Consider the following 18089-nt stretch of genomic DNA (forward strand, 5'->3'; position numbering starts at 1 on the left):
GTATATGTTTCTGAGTTGAGTAACACTGTTCAGAGTTCCTGTTTTAGACCTTTTGTTATTTTGTTTCATGTTTTCTTTCTTCAAATAAGTATACCACAATCTCTGCCTTTTAGGTATGCAAACTCCTAAATATTGTAGAATTTAAAGACAACTCAATCTGATGTTAAATTTGCATATTACATTATATTTTATCTAATAAAATGAGAATGTAAGAATTGTTTATCTACTTATAACAGCTTCCGTGACTAGTTAGGGATTATAGCAAGTGTCTGTGACTCACAACTTATTTCATCCTCAGTTTAAAATGCTTATTATAGGTCAAGGTTCATTGTCACTAATGATTACCAACCAAGTCATGTCATTATAGTCTTTAAAAGGTATCATGAAAACTTCAGAAAATCTTGATACAATGAGAAATATACTCTATGTACACATGTTAAAATGTATTATTATTTTACACATTATATACAGTATTATATTTCCTTTTAAGAATTATTGTTCTTACCTTTCTTTAAAAAAAAGCATTTCTTTGCCAACAACAGTGACTGCATCAAAGGACAAATTTGGGTCACACTTTTCCGGGCCTCGAAGTCCTGGATGTTGGGGTGGTGCAGGTTGTAATGGAGGTTGAGGTGGTGATGGATTAATAACTGGTGGCTGTGGCTTTTCAGGATTCTTTGATGCTTTACCTGGAATTTCAAGAGATTCAATATTCAGTAATGCAAAGCAATATACAGTAGATATACCTGCTTGTATGGAAGATAATCATAACTAACTGCAAAGAACAGGAGAATGTATTGCATTCTGATTTAAGGCCATGCATTAATCATGCCAGAACTGAATGGGTGCGGTAAGGGGTGTCAGCAATTGGATCAATAAATAATTATCCATATACCTAAAACATCTACCATAAAGTAGTTGAGTTTTTACTTATTAAATTTGATAGTGTGCCTATTTGATGTAATGCAGACCTTTATAACTGCAACTGTTAATTACCTGTAAGTTTATATTAAAAACTCTTTATTTGGAAAATGACTAAGTGAAACTTTACTTGATAAATTTACAGATACGTTTGACATCACTGCAGTGAAATTAGAACTAGCTTTTACATATTTTTCCTTTCCAGATGCTTACTGATTCATTCATTCATTTTTAAAGTCTCGTAATCCAATTTAAGGCTGGAAGTTTCACCTTGTTTTGGAACCCAGTCCTGCATGATTGTATGACATATTCACACATAAATCCATACTTACTTATACAGTGCCAAATTATGATCAGCAGATAGTGAATATCATAACACCTATCTTTGGGATATTGGAAGAAAGCCCATGTAAGTTTTTCACAATTGCATTAAGCAGTAGGCAGAGCAAATGGATGGCATGGTAGAGTAGAAATTCACTAGTAACACAAAACTCAACAAATAATGACAAAATGATGCCATCAAGGTAATGATAAAGACCAAAAAGAAGTAAAAAATCACTAGCCCATGGAAACACCTGCAAACAATGCCGATACGTTACCTGTGTGTTCCTGACATCTTTGTTTATCCTTATTTATTATCCTTAATTAGTTGTTTATCCTTAATCATTTGAAAAAATGAGGGAAGGAGACAATATTATGCCGTCTTAATCTGCACCCCAACAGGGTTAATGCTATTTCTTCAGCTACAGAACTATGGCTTCCTGACGTACACAACACCTTGAATTTATTAACTGTTAGTTTTAAACATACAAAGACCAGTTATGCTCTTCAGTATTCAACTTTGTTATGTTGTATAGTGAAGAACATCCAGTATATTGTTTAGAAAGTTGTATTTTTTCTTTTACGATCACCTGACAAAATATAGTATGTTTTAGGAAGACAAATACTTGGTCTATAAGATTCAGGATGACTTTTCTGCATTGTTCTCTTGCAGTAGTACTCTGTTACCACATCCAGATGGCACAATTGCATAGTAGATACCACGTCTGCCACTGAAACAGGAAGTTGGTGGGATTTATGCATCATTTGCCATTGCTCACTTGTTACTTCTCCCATAGTTCGAATACACTTAATCAATTTAATGAGTGTTTTATTGAGCTGAGAGAATCTTGAACCTGTTTCTGTTGCCCTGTTTTCACAGTTTTCCTGACCGACAAAAACTGCTTTCAAAAAGGCACAGGAGGTGGGTGTGCCTTTACCTCTTATAAGGGATCAGTGTAGGATGTAAAGGTTATTTTATGCAAATGGGGATGTAAGAGGGGTGGCACGGTGGCGCAGTGGGTAGTGCTGCTGCCTCGCAGTTAGGAGACCCAGGTTTGCTTCCCGAGTCCTCCCTGTGTGGATTTTGCATGTTCTTCCCGTGTCTGCGTGGGTTTCCTCCCACAGTCCAAAGACATGAGGTTTAGGTGCATTGGTGATTCTAAATTGTCCCTAGTGTGTGCTGTGCGTGTGTGTGTGTGCACCCTGCGGATATAGCACGTTGGATAATGGATGGGATGTAAGAGCCAATCTTAGAAAGTTAATGCTTTGAGTTAAACTTATATTAGTGTTTGCTTAATTTGAATAGATTATGATTTTCTTTCATAGTCATTGACAATGCTATAGCCTTTACTCCAGGTAGTAAATAAGAGATAGAATGTTCTTGCTAGAACTAAGATACAGTGTGTTAATTGACTCAGTTGTTGTTTAGAACAGGTCCCAGTGCTAGAAGGGCATGAAAGACCAATTTACAGCATGAAAATGGGATAAGTTTACAGTCGTCTAAAGAAATGGTTCAACTGTATAAGCTAACTTAAAGAAATGAAACAATAATTTCAAGCTTTAATTAACAAGAACTTTTGTTTTCTTTGCTACATGATTTTTCCCTATTTTCTTTTTTACTTTGAATTTTTACTAAAGTTTTTAAAACTAAGTTATTTTGTCTGTGGAACCATTTCAACATGTCAAGCTTTGCCTGAATCCCATTTTGCATACTAGAGCCGCTGAACCTTGGTAATTTTGGGAAAATGCAGCTACAGGGAGCTTTGTGGTAATGCTGTTGAATTTAATCATCTACAATAACAGCTAGGTGGCCCCAACATCTTATCCAGATATTAAATGGTACCTCATTGGGATACAAACTCTAAACACTCTTTTACAAGTACAGTAGATAGATAGTGCCACTAAACCACTAGGCCATAAAGCTGCATGTAATGTGCCAAAGCTTATGTTTTGTTTTGTTTTCAACAATTATTTTCTTTCTTTACAGAAAAAAAAAACATGTTATAAACTTTTCCCCTGCCATACTTCAAGTATTGATACTTTGCCAGATGTCTGTAGTACTGACCATTATTATTATTATTATTATTGCCCATTAACATACTTTACTTTGCTTTTAAAATTATATTTGAACTTACCATACAAGAACTGAATTCCTCGTACATCATCACTTGCTAGTTTAAATCCTTTTGGATTTTGATATTTGTACGTTGGATACATGAGAGCAGATGGGTCACTGGAGTGTGCAAGCCCAAGAGCATGTCCAAACTCATGGGCAGCAACTGTGAATAAATTAAACCCTATAAAAGAGATGAAAAGAAATGGGTTCTTAGACTGTTCAATATGAAGTATGCCATATAAAGGGTGGCTCAGCACTGCTTCATCATAGCTCTGTTAACCTAGATTTGTTTCTGCAGTGTTTGCATGTTCCTTAACATTTATGAGAGTTTTCTCCAGGTTCTCAAGTTTCCTTCTGCAACCTAAAATATACAAGTTAAAATGGCCTGATATGAGTGAGCGTGCACCTGTACAACTCTGGTTAACACTTTGTCTCTAGCAGTGCTGGGATATGCATTGCTTTTCCCTAACTCAGTAATACAGAAAGTGGCTTTAAAAAATAAATAGATGGGGATTTGTGGGCATCTAGTTTTGCTAAACACTTACACTGATGCAACAGAACTATAACATGTAGTGGCATGATACACTGTAATATAAAATATACAATTATATTATAAATGTGGAATAATTAAAATGGTGGCCTGAATATTACAGAAATGTATAACTTTTATGCAATAGCATTCGATAATTATGAAATTAATTAAGGGCATAACATTGGCACTGTGGCTGCCCCATGGCTCCAGAGCACTCCATATACTTGGATTGTCTCCATGTCTTTTGGCATGCCAAAGATGAAGGTTAGATTAGCACTAATCTTAAATTGTGCCGATATGAGTGTCCCATTCAAAGACTGACAAGTGGATCCCCATGATCATGCAGTAAGATAACTGCATACAGAGAATGGATAAACAGAGATTAAATTAGGTGAACATTTGAATAATCTAGACGAGAACAGGCCATTCAGCTCAACAAAGCTCGCCAGTCCTTTCCACTTAATTCTTCCAAAATAACATCAAGTCTAATTTTGAAAGTCTCTAAAGTCCTACTGTCTACCACACTACTTGGTAGGTTATTCAATGTGCCTATGGTTCTCAATATGAAGAAAAATTATTTCATGTTTATGTGAAATGTAACTGTTTCCAACTGTGTCCCCTTGTTCTTGATAAAATCATTTGAATTCATCTGGTTCTCTTCCACTATAATAATAAAAAGAATCCATTGTAATGAACCATTGCTTTTTAAGTCATGCTGGTTACTGAAGTTATCACCATTAATACATTTTTTTAATTAAACCTTTACAATTAAAAAATCTAATTTGTTTTATGAAGTGTTCAGTCTCTGAAATATTATTTTATCAGACTAGTTAACTCCAATCTATATAATACACACTGCAAGAATATATTTAGTATTGCTAGGAAGCAGCATAAAAAAACTCCCACTTGTTCAGTTGAAGGCACAAGCTGTTGTCGTCACAAGATAGGAACCAAACACACCACAATTTTGTAACATGGAGGAAAACTGAAAAGCATGGAGAAAATCTCATAGAACTTGCAGACTCCATACAGGCAATGACTAAGATGGGATATGAATCCAGTCCCTTAGAGACAGCAGTGCTAACGACTCTACCACTATAGTTATCATTAGTAAAATTAAAAACAACCATTGGTTTTATTAGTTTTTTATTTACTATGCAGAATTAATGAAAACAGTTCACAGCATAAGCATTCTGCAAACAGAATTGTTACCATTAGTTCCCATTGTCCATTTTTCTTCATCGTCGAAATGTGTGTCGCCACCGAGGCCTTCTGCTGGAGCAAATGCATGTGCCAGGGTCCCTCGAGGTCCATCAAAGGGGTATGCATCACCATGAGCTAGTTTAGGCAAAACCAAGAATATATATATATATATAGTGGCCATTTAAATACATTTTTGAAAAATATTAATTTAGTAAATTGTCAATTAATGAGTCAATCACTCTTTAGTTTATAAAGCACCAGTCACAGCACACACTATCACAAGTTACCAGTTTGAAAGCATAAAGATTTAGAATGAAATTATATACCATTGTTCAAAAAAACCCCAACCATGTAAACATCCATCCAGCCATTTTCCAACCCGCCACATCCTAACTACAGGGTCACGGGGGTCTGTTGGAGCCAATCCCAGCTAACACAGGGTGCAAGGCAGGAAACAAACCCCAGGCAGGGCGCCAGCCCACCACTGAACCATGTAAACACCTAACTCCAAAATATACCTATGGTCAATCACTGGGATTATCTGCAGAGGTCAAGAATGGAGAATATTGAGCTGTGTAAAAAGTTTTGGCATATTAAGATATAACTGATTCACTATTAAAGAGGTGATGCTTGAAATCCTGTTGTAGGCAACAACATTCAAGATGTGGGTCTTTAAGCCTGATTTACTGTAACTGTTTAAGAAAGCTAAACCAAGAGATGTCTGCAATGTACCTTAGATAATGAGCCAGAACAGTGAAAGAATGGGTACCAGGAGTTTTGCTGGAGAGAAAATCCAGCAAGAAGACTTAAAATGTGTTAGTATCTATTCAAATCTAAAGTTAAAGCATTGTTTAAACTTTATACAAGTAATAAGTAATTGTAAAGTTAAAGTTTAAAGATGTCCTTATTTTACATGGAATTTCACACTGACAATTATTGAGGACTATTACAATGTAACATACAGTAACTCTTCTATCGAAACAATGTGCAAGTTGCATCAAGAAACCAGTCAAACAGGATAATGCCATCTTGTAGTTTGTTTATATTAAATCAGAAATATGTAAAGTTTCTTTAATGCAGCTTGATGTGTCTACGTTCATGAATTATATATATGTGTGTATATATGAATGTATGTATATCTTTCTAAATAGATATATAATTATATATACAGTATATATATGTATATATATATAAAGATGTCTTTAAAATGCAAAAAAAAACAACATCTGAATTTAATATTGGAATATGGAGCCACCTACTGCATATTTGAGGAAATATTTAACTGAAGCATATCACATTTTGAAGTGTGAAGCTTATGGTGAATGAAACCATTGCAATGCAACAAAAAATGTGCCCATCCATGTAAATGTGAAAACTATGAATTCCCACTACAAGCAAGTTTCTCCCCACACAATACATCATTAATGCACTTTCTCTTGTTTTCCAATAATCATTTTGCAATGTTTGAATAATAATTTTTTATAACTGAGATAATTTTGGACAAATGGAGGCTGTGGATTACTGTAAATTCAGGATAAAACAGACTGTATCTGCTTAAGTTTTAATATGTTTTATGGTCATTGGGTAGGTCTCAATGAACATGCTTGCATTAGTAAGAATGAAATACACCTGCACTGATATGGTGAACAGTTTAAGTTGAAGTTCTTTTTGTCGTATTGGAATTCTTATCTGTAATAAAATGAAAAGGTAAACGAACAAAATGGGTAGAGAAAACATAATTGAAACATCAAACAGGATATACCTGAAGAACTTAAATAGAAATCGGATGAAAAAACACACCTCCAACTTCAAAGGATATCATGATGTCCGCTTCACCACTATGGATCTTCTGAAAATGCAGTGGAGTGACACTGCTCCATGCTTTCAGGCCCAAGTCAATAGCAGTATCTACTTCAGCTTGACTTAGTTTTGATGTATATTTTGCTATTCTTCAAGAAGAAAACAATAATGAAGACAGTACAAGTAAAAGTTGTTTTTGAGCAAATATTTCATACTGGTGGTAAAATGTTATTGAAGGTTTGAAACGTCCATCCCTGTTAAGGAAACCGTGTAGATGTTCCATATTAAGTCTTTAAAAAAGCCTGATCATAACCCCCAGCATTTATTGTTGCATAAGCCATATGATAACAGATTATGTTTGGTTTAATATTTCCTAATTTAGCATAATGGCTTTATAACAAATCTTATTCCTTCAAAGAGTACTTCACAAGGCATATGCTTTTGACACCTGACAGTATGCAGTTTTGTTACAGACAAAGCAGTATACAACATTCACAAGCCTCCTTAATCAGTTCACAGTTCTGTCAGTGCTGGAGCCTATCTGGGCAGCAATGGACACACGGCAGGAATCAAAGGATCTACACACACACACCAACGCTTAAACCTACACAAGTCCACCTTAGAATTCCAAAGTAACATTATTGAAGCTGCAGGAAAATCAGAGTACCGAGGGGAAAACATATATAAGGACAACAAGTGATCACAGGATTCAAACCCAGTAACACTAACTACTGTGCCAACATGGCATCCTTACAGATAAAATATATCTTGAAAATTGCAAATTACATTGTTGCTATGATACTCAAATTAACAATCACAATATCAATAACAAATTGCATCATAAATGGCTTACCTATAGGTTAAAGTATTCTTTTTCCATTTGGGAATTCCAGGAAAGAGCCGATAGCTACCCACATCAGGGACTCCGCATCGAGGTGTCTGCATGATTTGTAGAGTTTTACGGTCCAATCTCCCAGTAACTCTCAAACCAAAGAATGACTGCATCTCTCGGAGTTTTTGTACTAGGGAGGTGTCTGATGCTTTTAGCATGCCTATGTGGTCTGCCTCTTTGCTAAAGTATTTGGAGAGGTATTCCTGATGAAAATTCATAAAACAAAAGAAATGGTATAATAAGATACTCATTCTTCTTTGCAGTTAAAATGATTTTTTTTACCTTCAAAAAGGAAATCCAAGTTGTATTGTAGAATATTTAATCTGTTAAACGCATTTGCTTGAATTTATTTAAATGAATATTGCAAACACATAATACACAAAGCAACGGTTTTATCAAAAACAAATATCTGTGGTGGGTCATCCATCGTAACAGAATTTAAAAAATAATCTTACATATATACTATACACTGAAATGCTAAGTGATGTACCGTAATTTTAATGGTAAATGTGCCTATTTATATTTAATCAGACCTTTAAATACTGTTATTTGAAAACCGTACTATCTGAATCAGTGCAGAAAAGTATCAGAAGCTGAATTGCATTAATATCATTAAGTTAATTAATAAAATAAAAATACACGGCAAACAGGAGTCTTTTAGCATCTGAACACCATCTACTGAGGTTTGATAAAATGACAATGTGTATAGCATTATGACTGAGAAGTAAGGTTGATGCCATGACAAATTTAACAGGGGGCCTCTGGATTTTTATGGGGAGCTGATTCATAATTACAATACAAATAAGCCCACATTATTTTCGATTCATGTCTCTTATGTCTGAGAACATATAAGCAACAAATTACAGCAAAGCAAACTTCATTCTGAGCCACCCAATGCCATAGGATCACACTGCAACAAGCCAAGTGCAGGTTGTTTTGATCAGATGTGTAAAGTGGCACCGAGAAGCACTTGAGCTCCTTAGCACAGGAAACCAACACACTTCATTTTTTTTTTTGATTCACAACAAATGTGCTTGGGAGTGCACATTTTGAATTTCATTTTGCACAACACAATGCCACAGGATTTTACAGTAACGAGACAAAAGGAAGGTTGCATTAATCAACCAAGTGTACTGTGCCATTGGTTGCATTTACTTTCATTTGCTTTTCATATATTTTTTACACATTCATTTGTAATATTCTATCTGTTGAATGAGTTTCGAAATTGACCCTATGAAGACCAAATACTTTCCTGCCTTACATTTTGAGTTACCTTCTCTGGTCATATCTTTGATGTTGTTGGCCGAAACTCAACTCCAGGTTTTGTGTCAGTGAAGAAATTATTGTGGCGACCAACTCTAGCTGGGTTCACATTAGTTGTCGTCTAACCAGTATAAGCTGATAGATCACAAGGGATAATAAATGTTTTTGAAGGAACCATAGGGAATGAACACCCTATCTTACCAGATATTCATATTTTTTGATACAGCTAGAATAAAAAATTACACCTAACTAATCTACACTGAAAAAAATTCTAAACCATTACACACCTACCTCATAGGGATCTTTACTGTAACACAGATTTATAAGTCAATGATGTAGGTGAAGAAAACCAATAATCACCACAAAGGCTTGCTTCTTGGGCTCATTCTGAGATACACTTTTTCAAAGTTTATAGACTGTATTTATTTGAATTATGAAAACAATCGCCAAAGTATGTCAACAGCGGTAAGAATTTAAAGATAAATTAGTATTAGAAAGAAAGATAGTAGGGTAGAACTGAAACATCATCAGAGTGACCAAGATCAGCATTTGATAACAGATTAGCACTAATAAAAAAGTAAAGCCATTGTCACACTTCATGACTTTTCCACGATTTTCATTCATAGAATTAATTTACGTAATCTTAGTGAGTCATGGAGCACTGTGACCACTAGTCTTAATTTGTGACATCATCAGAAACTCAGTCATAGTCATAATTGTCTGTAAATTGCCAAAACAAAATCTATCCTTTGTCTTAAGTCAAAGAGGTGGGCTCTCGTGCCCGCAAGAACTGCCAAGCTGTGAACACTCAGCTGGAAGTACAGTGACTATAATATGACTGCAAGAAACAGAAGGAAAGTGTTTATTGTGGATGAAGCAAACTGAATTAGCGGTACAACACAATATGAATGGGTAAATGAGTGAGAAAAACACCTCAGTCAGCATCACCTGGAAGTCCTGTTTACAGCCTGTCTCTGCGTGAACAGTTAATGGAGTTTACCTTTAGCTTATGTTGATAATGGAAACTGCTTCTGAGGGTCCTTGTAATTTCAGATGTCACAAATTTGCAGCTGATCACGTGAATTACATCAGTAAAAATCTAAATTGGCTCATGATGTGAGTATAAGTGAACTAAGTAATTAGCCTGCCACTGAACTAATCATACCTGGAAAAACATTTGCACAGCCTCTGGCGCTGTTAGACATCACATTAATTACCTGCTAAAAAGAGGCAAATTTGTGATACTTTGGAAAATTGAAACTGTGCTGAAAAGTCAGGTGGAAGTTGTGTAAGGGCCAGCATACAATATGCAATGTTAGTTTAACTTGTGAGTACTTTTGAATCGTTTTTCAAACTGCCACCAAGTCGTGCGGAAGTTGTTGACGGTTGTACAGTCACTAAAAAGATTTGACACTGCTGTGGTGGGCTGGTGCCCTGCCTGGGGTTTGTTTCCTGCCTTGCGCCCTGTGTTGGCTGGGATTGGCTCCAGTAGACCCCTGTGACCCTGTAGTTGGGATATAGCGGGTTGGATAATGGATGGATGGATGGATTTGACGCTGTCGGCATTAGTTTGCCAGGTATGAGAGGTTATACAAGCCAATTCTGTTCCCATTGACTGATCAGGAAGTGTTTAATCGTTTGAAATCATGACTGCAAAAACATTTATGGATGCATGAGAACAAGAGCAACCTGATCAACTAGAGGCAAGAGATCTGTCCACTGTGTGATATTTCTTCTGAGAATAATATTATGATCAGTACTTAAAAGAAGAAATATCAAGATACATTGACTAGCAGCTACACATGCCTCAAAATGTTTGCACTTTTACCAGATGAACATGTTTGTCTTTTTTGTGTCTTTTTTTTTTGTTTTGGATTCACTTAGAATTGCTGCAAGAGAAACTACTACTTATTTCTGTGAATATATTATTCAGTGTCAAACTGCTCAGGTACTGCCCAGTGATCTTATTATGCAGTGGTGCAGGATTGTTTAAAAGACCGCAAGCTTATCTTGAACCTGTAAAATTGCTTGTTCTATGGCTGCTTCCAATCTGCACTCACTACAAATGAGTTTGTAAGTGTGGGAATGTACATGGTCTAATGTTGTAACATTTAAGAAAAGTGAGTAGTGTACACCTGTCCTAATCCATAATTCCATGTAATTCCTAGTCAAGCAATCTTATATCCTCAAGGTAACAAAATCCAGCAACTGCAGTCAGAGCGTTTAACTGAATGTCGTTCACTCTACCGCTAGCTTAAAACACAAGCATGACCTCACCATATGCAGTATATTCTGCTGTTATAATAATGGGGTTTCAGGTGATTGAGCCATTATTACCTCAGTCAGGGATAAGGAAACAAGTTCACAGAGAGCTTGGCAAATTGTGTGCACAGATGCAAGGTATGATGATATTAATGCTTCACTTTCTTGATTTCTGGATTAAAATGTTCTGTTAGGATATGTATTGCTTTGTTACTGTTGCTCTTTGTCTGACAGTGATATTTTTAAAAACTGAAAATGTACAGAACTTTTTAGTAATATATAAAGCAGAAGAAGGAAAAATATGCAGTATTTCATAATAACACTTAATTTTACTTGAAAGAATTTAAACTGTTGGGACAAGTAAATACTAATTACATCGATTTTGGTATATTCTGAGACTTTATGATTAAGTGCAATTAATTGAATTTTTCTATTATTTTCAGTTTTGTAAATTGTATATTTTTATCAGTAATAAGAATTTATCCTCAAGTGTGGAAAATCTGTGTTTACAGGCATGAATCTAATTAGTTTTGTGTGCAATATGTCTTCTGCAGTGTTGTTGAAACTTCATGACTGTAGAATCATAACAAGGCAACAGTATGCAGGTTAATCAATATGAAAGTGCGTGGCCTTGTAGGTAGTGTAGAGAGCACTGTGGACATGTGAACTTTCAATTCCTTTCTCATACACTGATTCTTTGAGTAAGTTACTTTCAAAAACGTATTAGTGGTCTGTTTAAGACATGTGGTAATTTTGTAATGGCTATACAGCTATATTTTTAATAAGGATAAAAAAGTTAAAAAGGTGTGTTCATTGAACAGTACTCACAAGGAAGAGATACATATTAACACAGGATGAAAACTGCAAGTAAACAGAAGAAAAACCCTTCTGCCTCACTAGACGTAAATGGGTGTGGAATCGGAGGGGTGCTGATCTCAAATGTACTCCCGAGCTCTTTCTTTCTTGCTTTACAGCTCCCTCTCATCCCCTCTCTGTCTATGTTTTAAGACCTATTTCTCCTATGAGTTAACCTTGCACTGAGCTCTGAGCAGGATTAAGCCTCCCTGACACGATCATTTTCGAATCGCTAGGGTAAGGGATGGGTTTACTTGTGCCTAATAGACACCAGGAAAGACATCCCTCTATTATTCTTGAACTTCTTGAGCTTTTAAACAGTTAGGTCTCTCAGACAGTCTCTTAAATACGGTGTCTTTCAAGCTGAGTATCTCTGGAATCTGCTAGGCTGCATGCCCACTAGAGTCCTAAATGAATATTGCCTGTTTTCACCCAGATAAGAACTGTCTCCTGTGGCTTTACCGAGACACCATGCATTGGCAGGGTATATCACACCTTTTATACTCGCATATCAAGGAAGTATTTTTTTGCTGGTGTTATATTCCCTTCTCAGTGGAGGTTTTATAAGCAGCATTATCTTGTTCTGTACTACCTTATTAGTCCCCTAATGCCTTGCACTCTCTTTCCCATCACTTTATATTAACTCTATCCCTCTTAACCTCAAACAACGATAATGAATGGTTTGATTGATGGATATATCACAACACAGCAGTCAGCATGTGCCATTCATTAACCATTAAACATTAAACTCACAATACTTAAGAGCTTCACATGATCTACCACAAAAAGTGTTTAATGCAAATCTTTTTTTATATAAGAAACTGACAACCAGTAACAAAGTTTACTTAAGCAAGAAGAAATTGAAAATAGCTCCATTATGGAATCTTCATGTATTATCTCCCTGTAATTCCAATGAGTATTTTAGTAAAATTAATCTGCCTATTAAGCAAAATAAATTACCTGAAATGAATGTAAAATATTGTATTTCAGTATGTAGAGATTTTAATCTCAAATGAGATTCTAAAAAGAAATGTAACTATTAAAATAAATTAATAGGGTTTGTATATGTACTGTATACTAATATATATATATATATTATATATATATAAATATTTACACACACACACACATATAACTGTATATGTATATTATATATATATTTACACACACTTCTGTATATGTATATTGTGTGTGTATATATATATATATATGTATACTGTTTTTTAACACAAGCAAACAAGGAAACTTCTTAATTAAGTTTAGCTATTTGCTCACAGGTTCAAAATTTTAAGAACATTAAAATAATCAAAACGAAAAAAATAAATAAATACAGACCAAAAGAATCAAAATGTGTAATACAAGAATATTCATTCATTCACAAACCTAATATATATTGCACATACTCATACTGTATGTGTATATGTACAGCTATATACATAGGTATATATATATATATATATATATATATATATATATATATATATATATATATATATTATATATATACACACACCCATCCATCCATTCATTTTCAAACCCGCTTATGCTGATATTCACACACACACATATGTGAAAGAAATATAGATATGCAAGTATGTAGATATAAAAATACAATATGCACATAAAACCTTACAGTCTGACATAGCAGGTGCAAATAAAAAAGTGGCATTAGACAACCAAAAAATAAAAAAATAATAAATTATATTTTGGTTCTTGCTTCTTTTTCTGTTATTCGGGCACTATTTTGTTTTTAGTGAGAATAATTTTTATTTCCGAAGTATCTGACTATTACTAGTTCAGGATTATACACTAATCGCCAAATTCCTAAACATTTCGATAAAAATTCATATTATACATTATATTTAGCTGTCTGATTAACTTTTGTCATTAACTGTTAATTGACTTGCAACAATGACATTTTAAAACTTCCAAAAGGAAAAAAAGGAAGGAAAAAGTTACCAGCAGGTGACAAATGTGTTGCACCATGAAAATTCTTAAAATGAATATCCTTTGTTGTGTCATAGATGATGGCTACAAAACTCCTCATTGCCACAAGTATGAAAATGTACAAACCTCTGCAATATTAAAGTCTCGCCTGTAGCTGTTTAAGTTTTTGTTCATCTTCCATGGAACAGATGAAGAAAGCATTGAGTTCCCCAAAAACACAAAGAAAAAAATTAATGGAAAGCTATGAATCTTCATGATTTCTGCAAATTAAGAATTTTAACCCACCAACTTTAAATGTCAAAATGTTGTCTGCCTAGGCCTCCTGTTCTTTTTATACAGATAGGCAAGTCTATGTAATGAATGCCAGGATGAATCATGTCTCAAATTCTAATTACACAGCTCAATTTTTAGATGAATGGGTGTAGCAGTTGTTAACAGACTTTAAGGAAAAGTTAGATCTTTATAATGTAAAAATGAAATGCAATCAAAACAAAATTGTAGCAACTTTTAAAAAGGATGAAAACAATCTTAAGTTCCTAGAAACAAAATAATTATGTATTTTTGTGTTTCATTATGCATTAAAAAAAAAAACAACATACAAGCGTTTTAGGAAAAGAGGCGCATCTAACTTTTCTGTAGAAGTACATTTTAGAAGTAAACTTCAGGACATACAATAGATCTTCAAAAAACATTTTTTTCTTTAAGGCAAAATAAATTTAAACATAACTTGTCTTTTGGATTTACTAAATTATTTATGAATAGTAAGTATTTAAATTATTCTTTATAAAACATACTTATTGGTCTTTTATACGAGTTATTGATTTCAACATAACAGTATAATATATTTCATACTTGAGGCCTGGGATTAGAATAAGAATACTGTCCTTGACTAAGAAAGGATAAAGTCAGAAAGAGCATCTGGCTGTAAAAATATATCCTCCAATACCTTCTTTAAGAGGGCAACCGGAAAACCCAGGTGAACTCAGGAAATGGCTGTTAAACTAGCAGAGAAAAACTACAAAACATATATTCTTCAAAATGATAAATGAACTACTGTATATTTCTATATTGCATGCATATCTATATGGCTGTCCATTAGTGTTATTATTACTTTGAAAAACATTGAAAGGAAATGGGGGGTGCGGAGTGCAAATGATTTGAAATAGAAGACATTGACATTAAAAAAGGTTTGGCAGAAAATTCTTTGCAAGAGTAAAAAATCAGTTTCTGTACTAAGAATGATGTGTTTTTTGTGTCAATAATACAAGGGAATACACAACACCAGGATCAGAAGACAAAGTCGTAGTCAAAACAGTGTGACTGTTATTGTTCTTGCACCCTGGTCAACCCCATGGGATGATGTGTTCACTTGCTTACCATTCCAGTACCACAATTCACTCCTCTTGTCATCTGCCATCTGTGTGTCTCTATCTCTGTCATGACCGCTAATAGCCTCTTCTTTTCGCCTTCTGATGTTAAACTCAGTCTGTTATCTGCCTTCAGGTAGCATGAAATATCTTCTGGACTTCACTTCTGGCTAGGGCCAGGAATCACTTCTAGCTACAAGGACAACAAACTAGAGCACCTCCTAGCAGATCTTGGTATCACTACTGGACTACTGAGTCCTCAGTTGTTCTTATACAGGATTCCATAGCAACTTTCTTTGCATTTAAATGCACACCATACTTCCTTGTATTTACATATGGGATCATATTCCCTGTAATGCCCAGGAAGTTGTGTAATACCCGCCAAGCTAACTCTGTCCTTTTTGTCACTCTGGATGAGTCAGCCCTTTCGTCCACTGGTAAAATCATATTAGAGGCCTAGGTTGGTCAAACAAGTAATAGCCCTGCTTTTCTAGATTGGCATGTACAGCTTCTCCCTCTTTTAAGCTATAGTTATAACAGTTAAAGAGCATAACATCAGCCAGAATTTGACTCATTATAGTATTGTTGGGAGAAATTGTTGTTCTAGAAATAATCCTAATGTAATATATACAATTTATTTTAGTCAAGCTTTAGTTTTTAAAGTGAACACCAACCTATGACTTTTTACAAGAACAGAAGATTAGTAAACTTGTTAATTGGTAAACCTAACAATAAGTGAAGGTTGTGAACTGAAACAGCAGCCTGGACATCAATGTCTAAAGTCTTAGCCACTAAATTACACAGTAGTAGTGTCCTTAGTCATTTTTATTTTGTAATTTCTAATGATCGTTTGGATAATATAGTAGCATGCCCATTCTTTGATTCATTTTAGTTCTTGAAACTGCAGTTCCTCATATTCCGGCATTGCGTAGAGTAATCTTACATTTTATTTGTTATATACTGCATACTATGTTTAACTTAGAAATAACTACAGTTAACTGAAAACAGAAAAACCTAACAGTTATGTCAAGAAAGAAATGTATTATTGTACAGTTTTCATTTTAAGAGTGTCTAACTTTGTAAGGAGCATTATAAAATATTAGCAAGAGATTGAGGCAAGGCTGCAATGTTGTATGCACAATAAGTCTATTCTAAACTTCATTATCAGTTAAAGGGTGGCATGGTGGCGCTGCTGCCTTGCAGTTAGGAGACCCGGATTTGGTTCCCGGGTCCTCCCTGTGTGGAGTTTGCATGTTCTCCCCGGGTTTCTTCCAGGTGCTCCATTTTCCTCCCACAGTCCAAAGACATGAAGGTTAGGTGCATTGGCAATCCTAAATTGTCCCTAGTGTATGCTTGGCGTGTGTGTGTGTGGGCGCCCTGCCCTGGGTTTGTTTCCTGCCTTGCGCCCTGTGTTGGCTGGGATTGGTTTCAGCACACCCCCGTGACTCTGTAGTTAGGATATAGTGGGTTGGATAATGAATGGATTATCAGTTAAAACTAGTATTGTCAGGCAAATTAGTCTGGTAAAAAATACAAGACTATTTTTTAAGAAACTAGGGGGCTTTGCCCCCTGCTTACTTCGCTTGCCGACCCACCAACACCTCCCGCTCCCAAGCCTGCCGCTTGCGTATGTGGATTTCACTTGTCTTTATTGGGAATAAACACTACTTTTCCCTGATGGCAACGTGAAATAGATGATTTAAGAGTCTCTGACTTAAAGTTTATATCTGAACAATATATTTGATCTCTTTTCGCTGTTCCGTTATTTTATTCGCTGTTCCATTATTTTACTGAGTAATAATTTCCATTTGATAGTGCTAATGCAATCTTTACTATTAGTTTATCGAGACTTTCAAATTTTAGTACTTTCATTATCTCTAACCTGCTCAACATGTGTATCACGGCAAAGTTTTTGAATTCTTTATGACGTTCTACTTTGTCATTTACACTTTGTCTTTTATTTCCAGCTCTGGGCGTGGTTAAATCTTTTGGCCCAAAGTCTCATCTCGCGGACAACAAGACAAAAACCCTAACTATAAAGCCTAAGATACACAGGAATGCTTAAAAACTACAGAGTTGATGTCCTGGAGTAGCTGTGTCAGAGAATGAGAACTTGTGGCTGTTCACTTGCAGTCCCAATGAAACCTATTTGAACTAGAGCAGTTATACTTATGTGATTAATTAATAAGTGTAATTCATTAAAGCCAACTTGCAGACTCTGCAATGCACTCAGAGTATTTATATCACTGTATCTGAGTGTTTAATCACAGCTCTACAGCAGCTGATCGGAAAGAGAATTATCGGTATACAGCATCAAGCACACGCTGCCTGAGCTATGCTGTCTATTGAACTGCCCCCATACGGCAAACGCTCCAGAGCCTTTCCTGTACTGACCTTGCAGTTCAGAAACAGTTTCATCCCAAGAACTATAAACGCAATCAATCAGTCCATCAAGTGCTCCTTGCAGATCTGTTTGTACTTAAAATTACAATTACCTCACTGTAACCTTGCGATACAGTTATAATATTGCACAACCTGAGCCACTTTATAAAGGGTGTATTTACATATGATGAAGATATCATTTTTAAGATGAAATACAAAATATGTTTA

The 18089-nt window shown here is 35.1% G+C and overlaps 1 protein-coding gene across 1 annotated transcript in view; it reads right to left on the reverse strand.

Annotated features, from left to right (window-relative positions):
* The window catches only part of LOC120523310 (matrix metalloproteinase-20-like), a 32843-nt gene extending 18441 nt beyond the window's left edge, over positions 1-14402 (reverse strand). The window contains exons 1-6 of the mRNA XM_039744519.1: positions 14239-14402; positions 7747-7988; positions 6894-7042; positions 5103-5228; positions 3378-3539; positions 506-689 (exon numbers count right to left, since the gene is read on the reverse strand). Coding sequence (XP_039600453.1) covers positions 506-689; positions 3378-3539; positions 5103-5228; positions 6894-7042; positions 7747-7988; positions 14239-14367 — 992 coding nt within the window. The 5' untranslated portion in view covers positions 14368-14402. The remainder of the gene's footprint in view (positions 1-505; positions 690-3377; positions 3540-5102; positions 5229-6893; positions 7043-7746; positions 7989-14238) is intronic.
* Between the last annotated feature and the right edge of the window lie 3687 nt (positions 14403-18089).

The sequence above is a fragment of the Polypterus senegalus genome, chromosome 2 (assembly GCF_016835505.1).
Source record: "Polypterus senegalus isolate Bchr_013 chromosome 2, ASM1683550v1, whole genome shotgun sequence".
In the NCBI taxonomy this organism is placed as follows: domain Eukaryota; kingdom Metazoa; phylum Chordata; class Cladistia; order Polypteriformes; family Polypteridae; genus Polypterus; species Polypterus senegalus.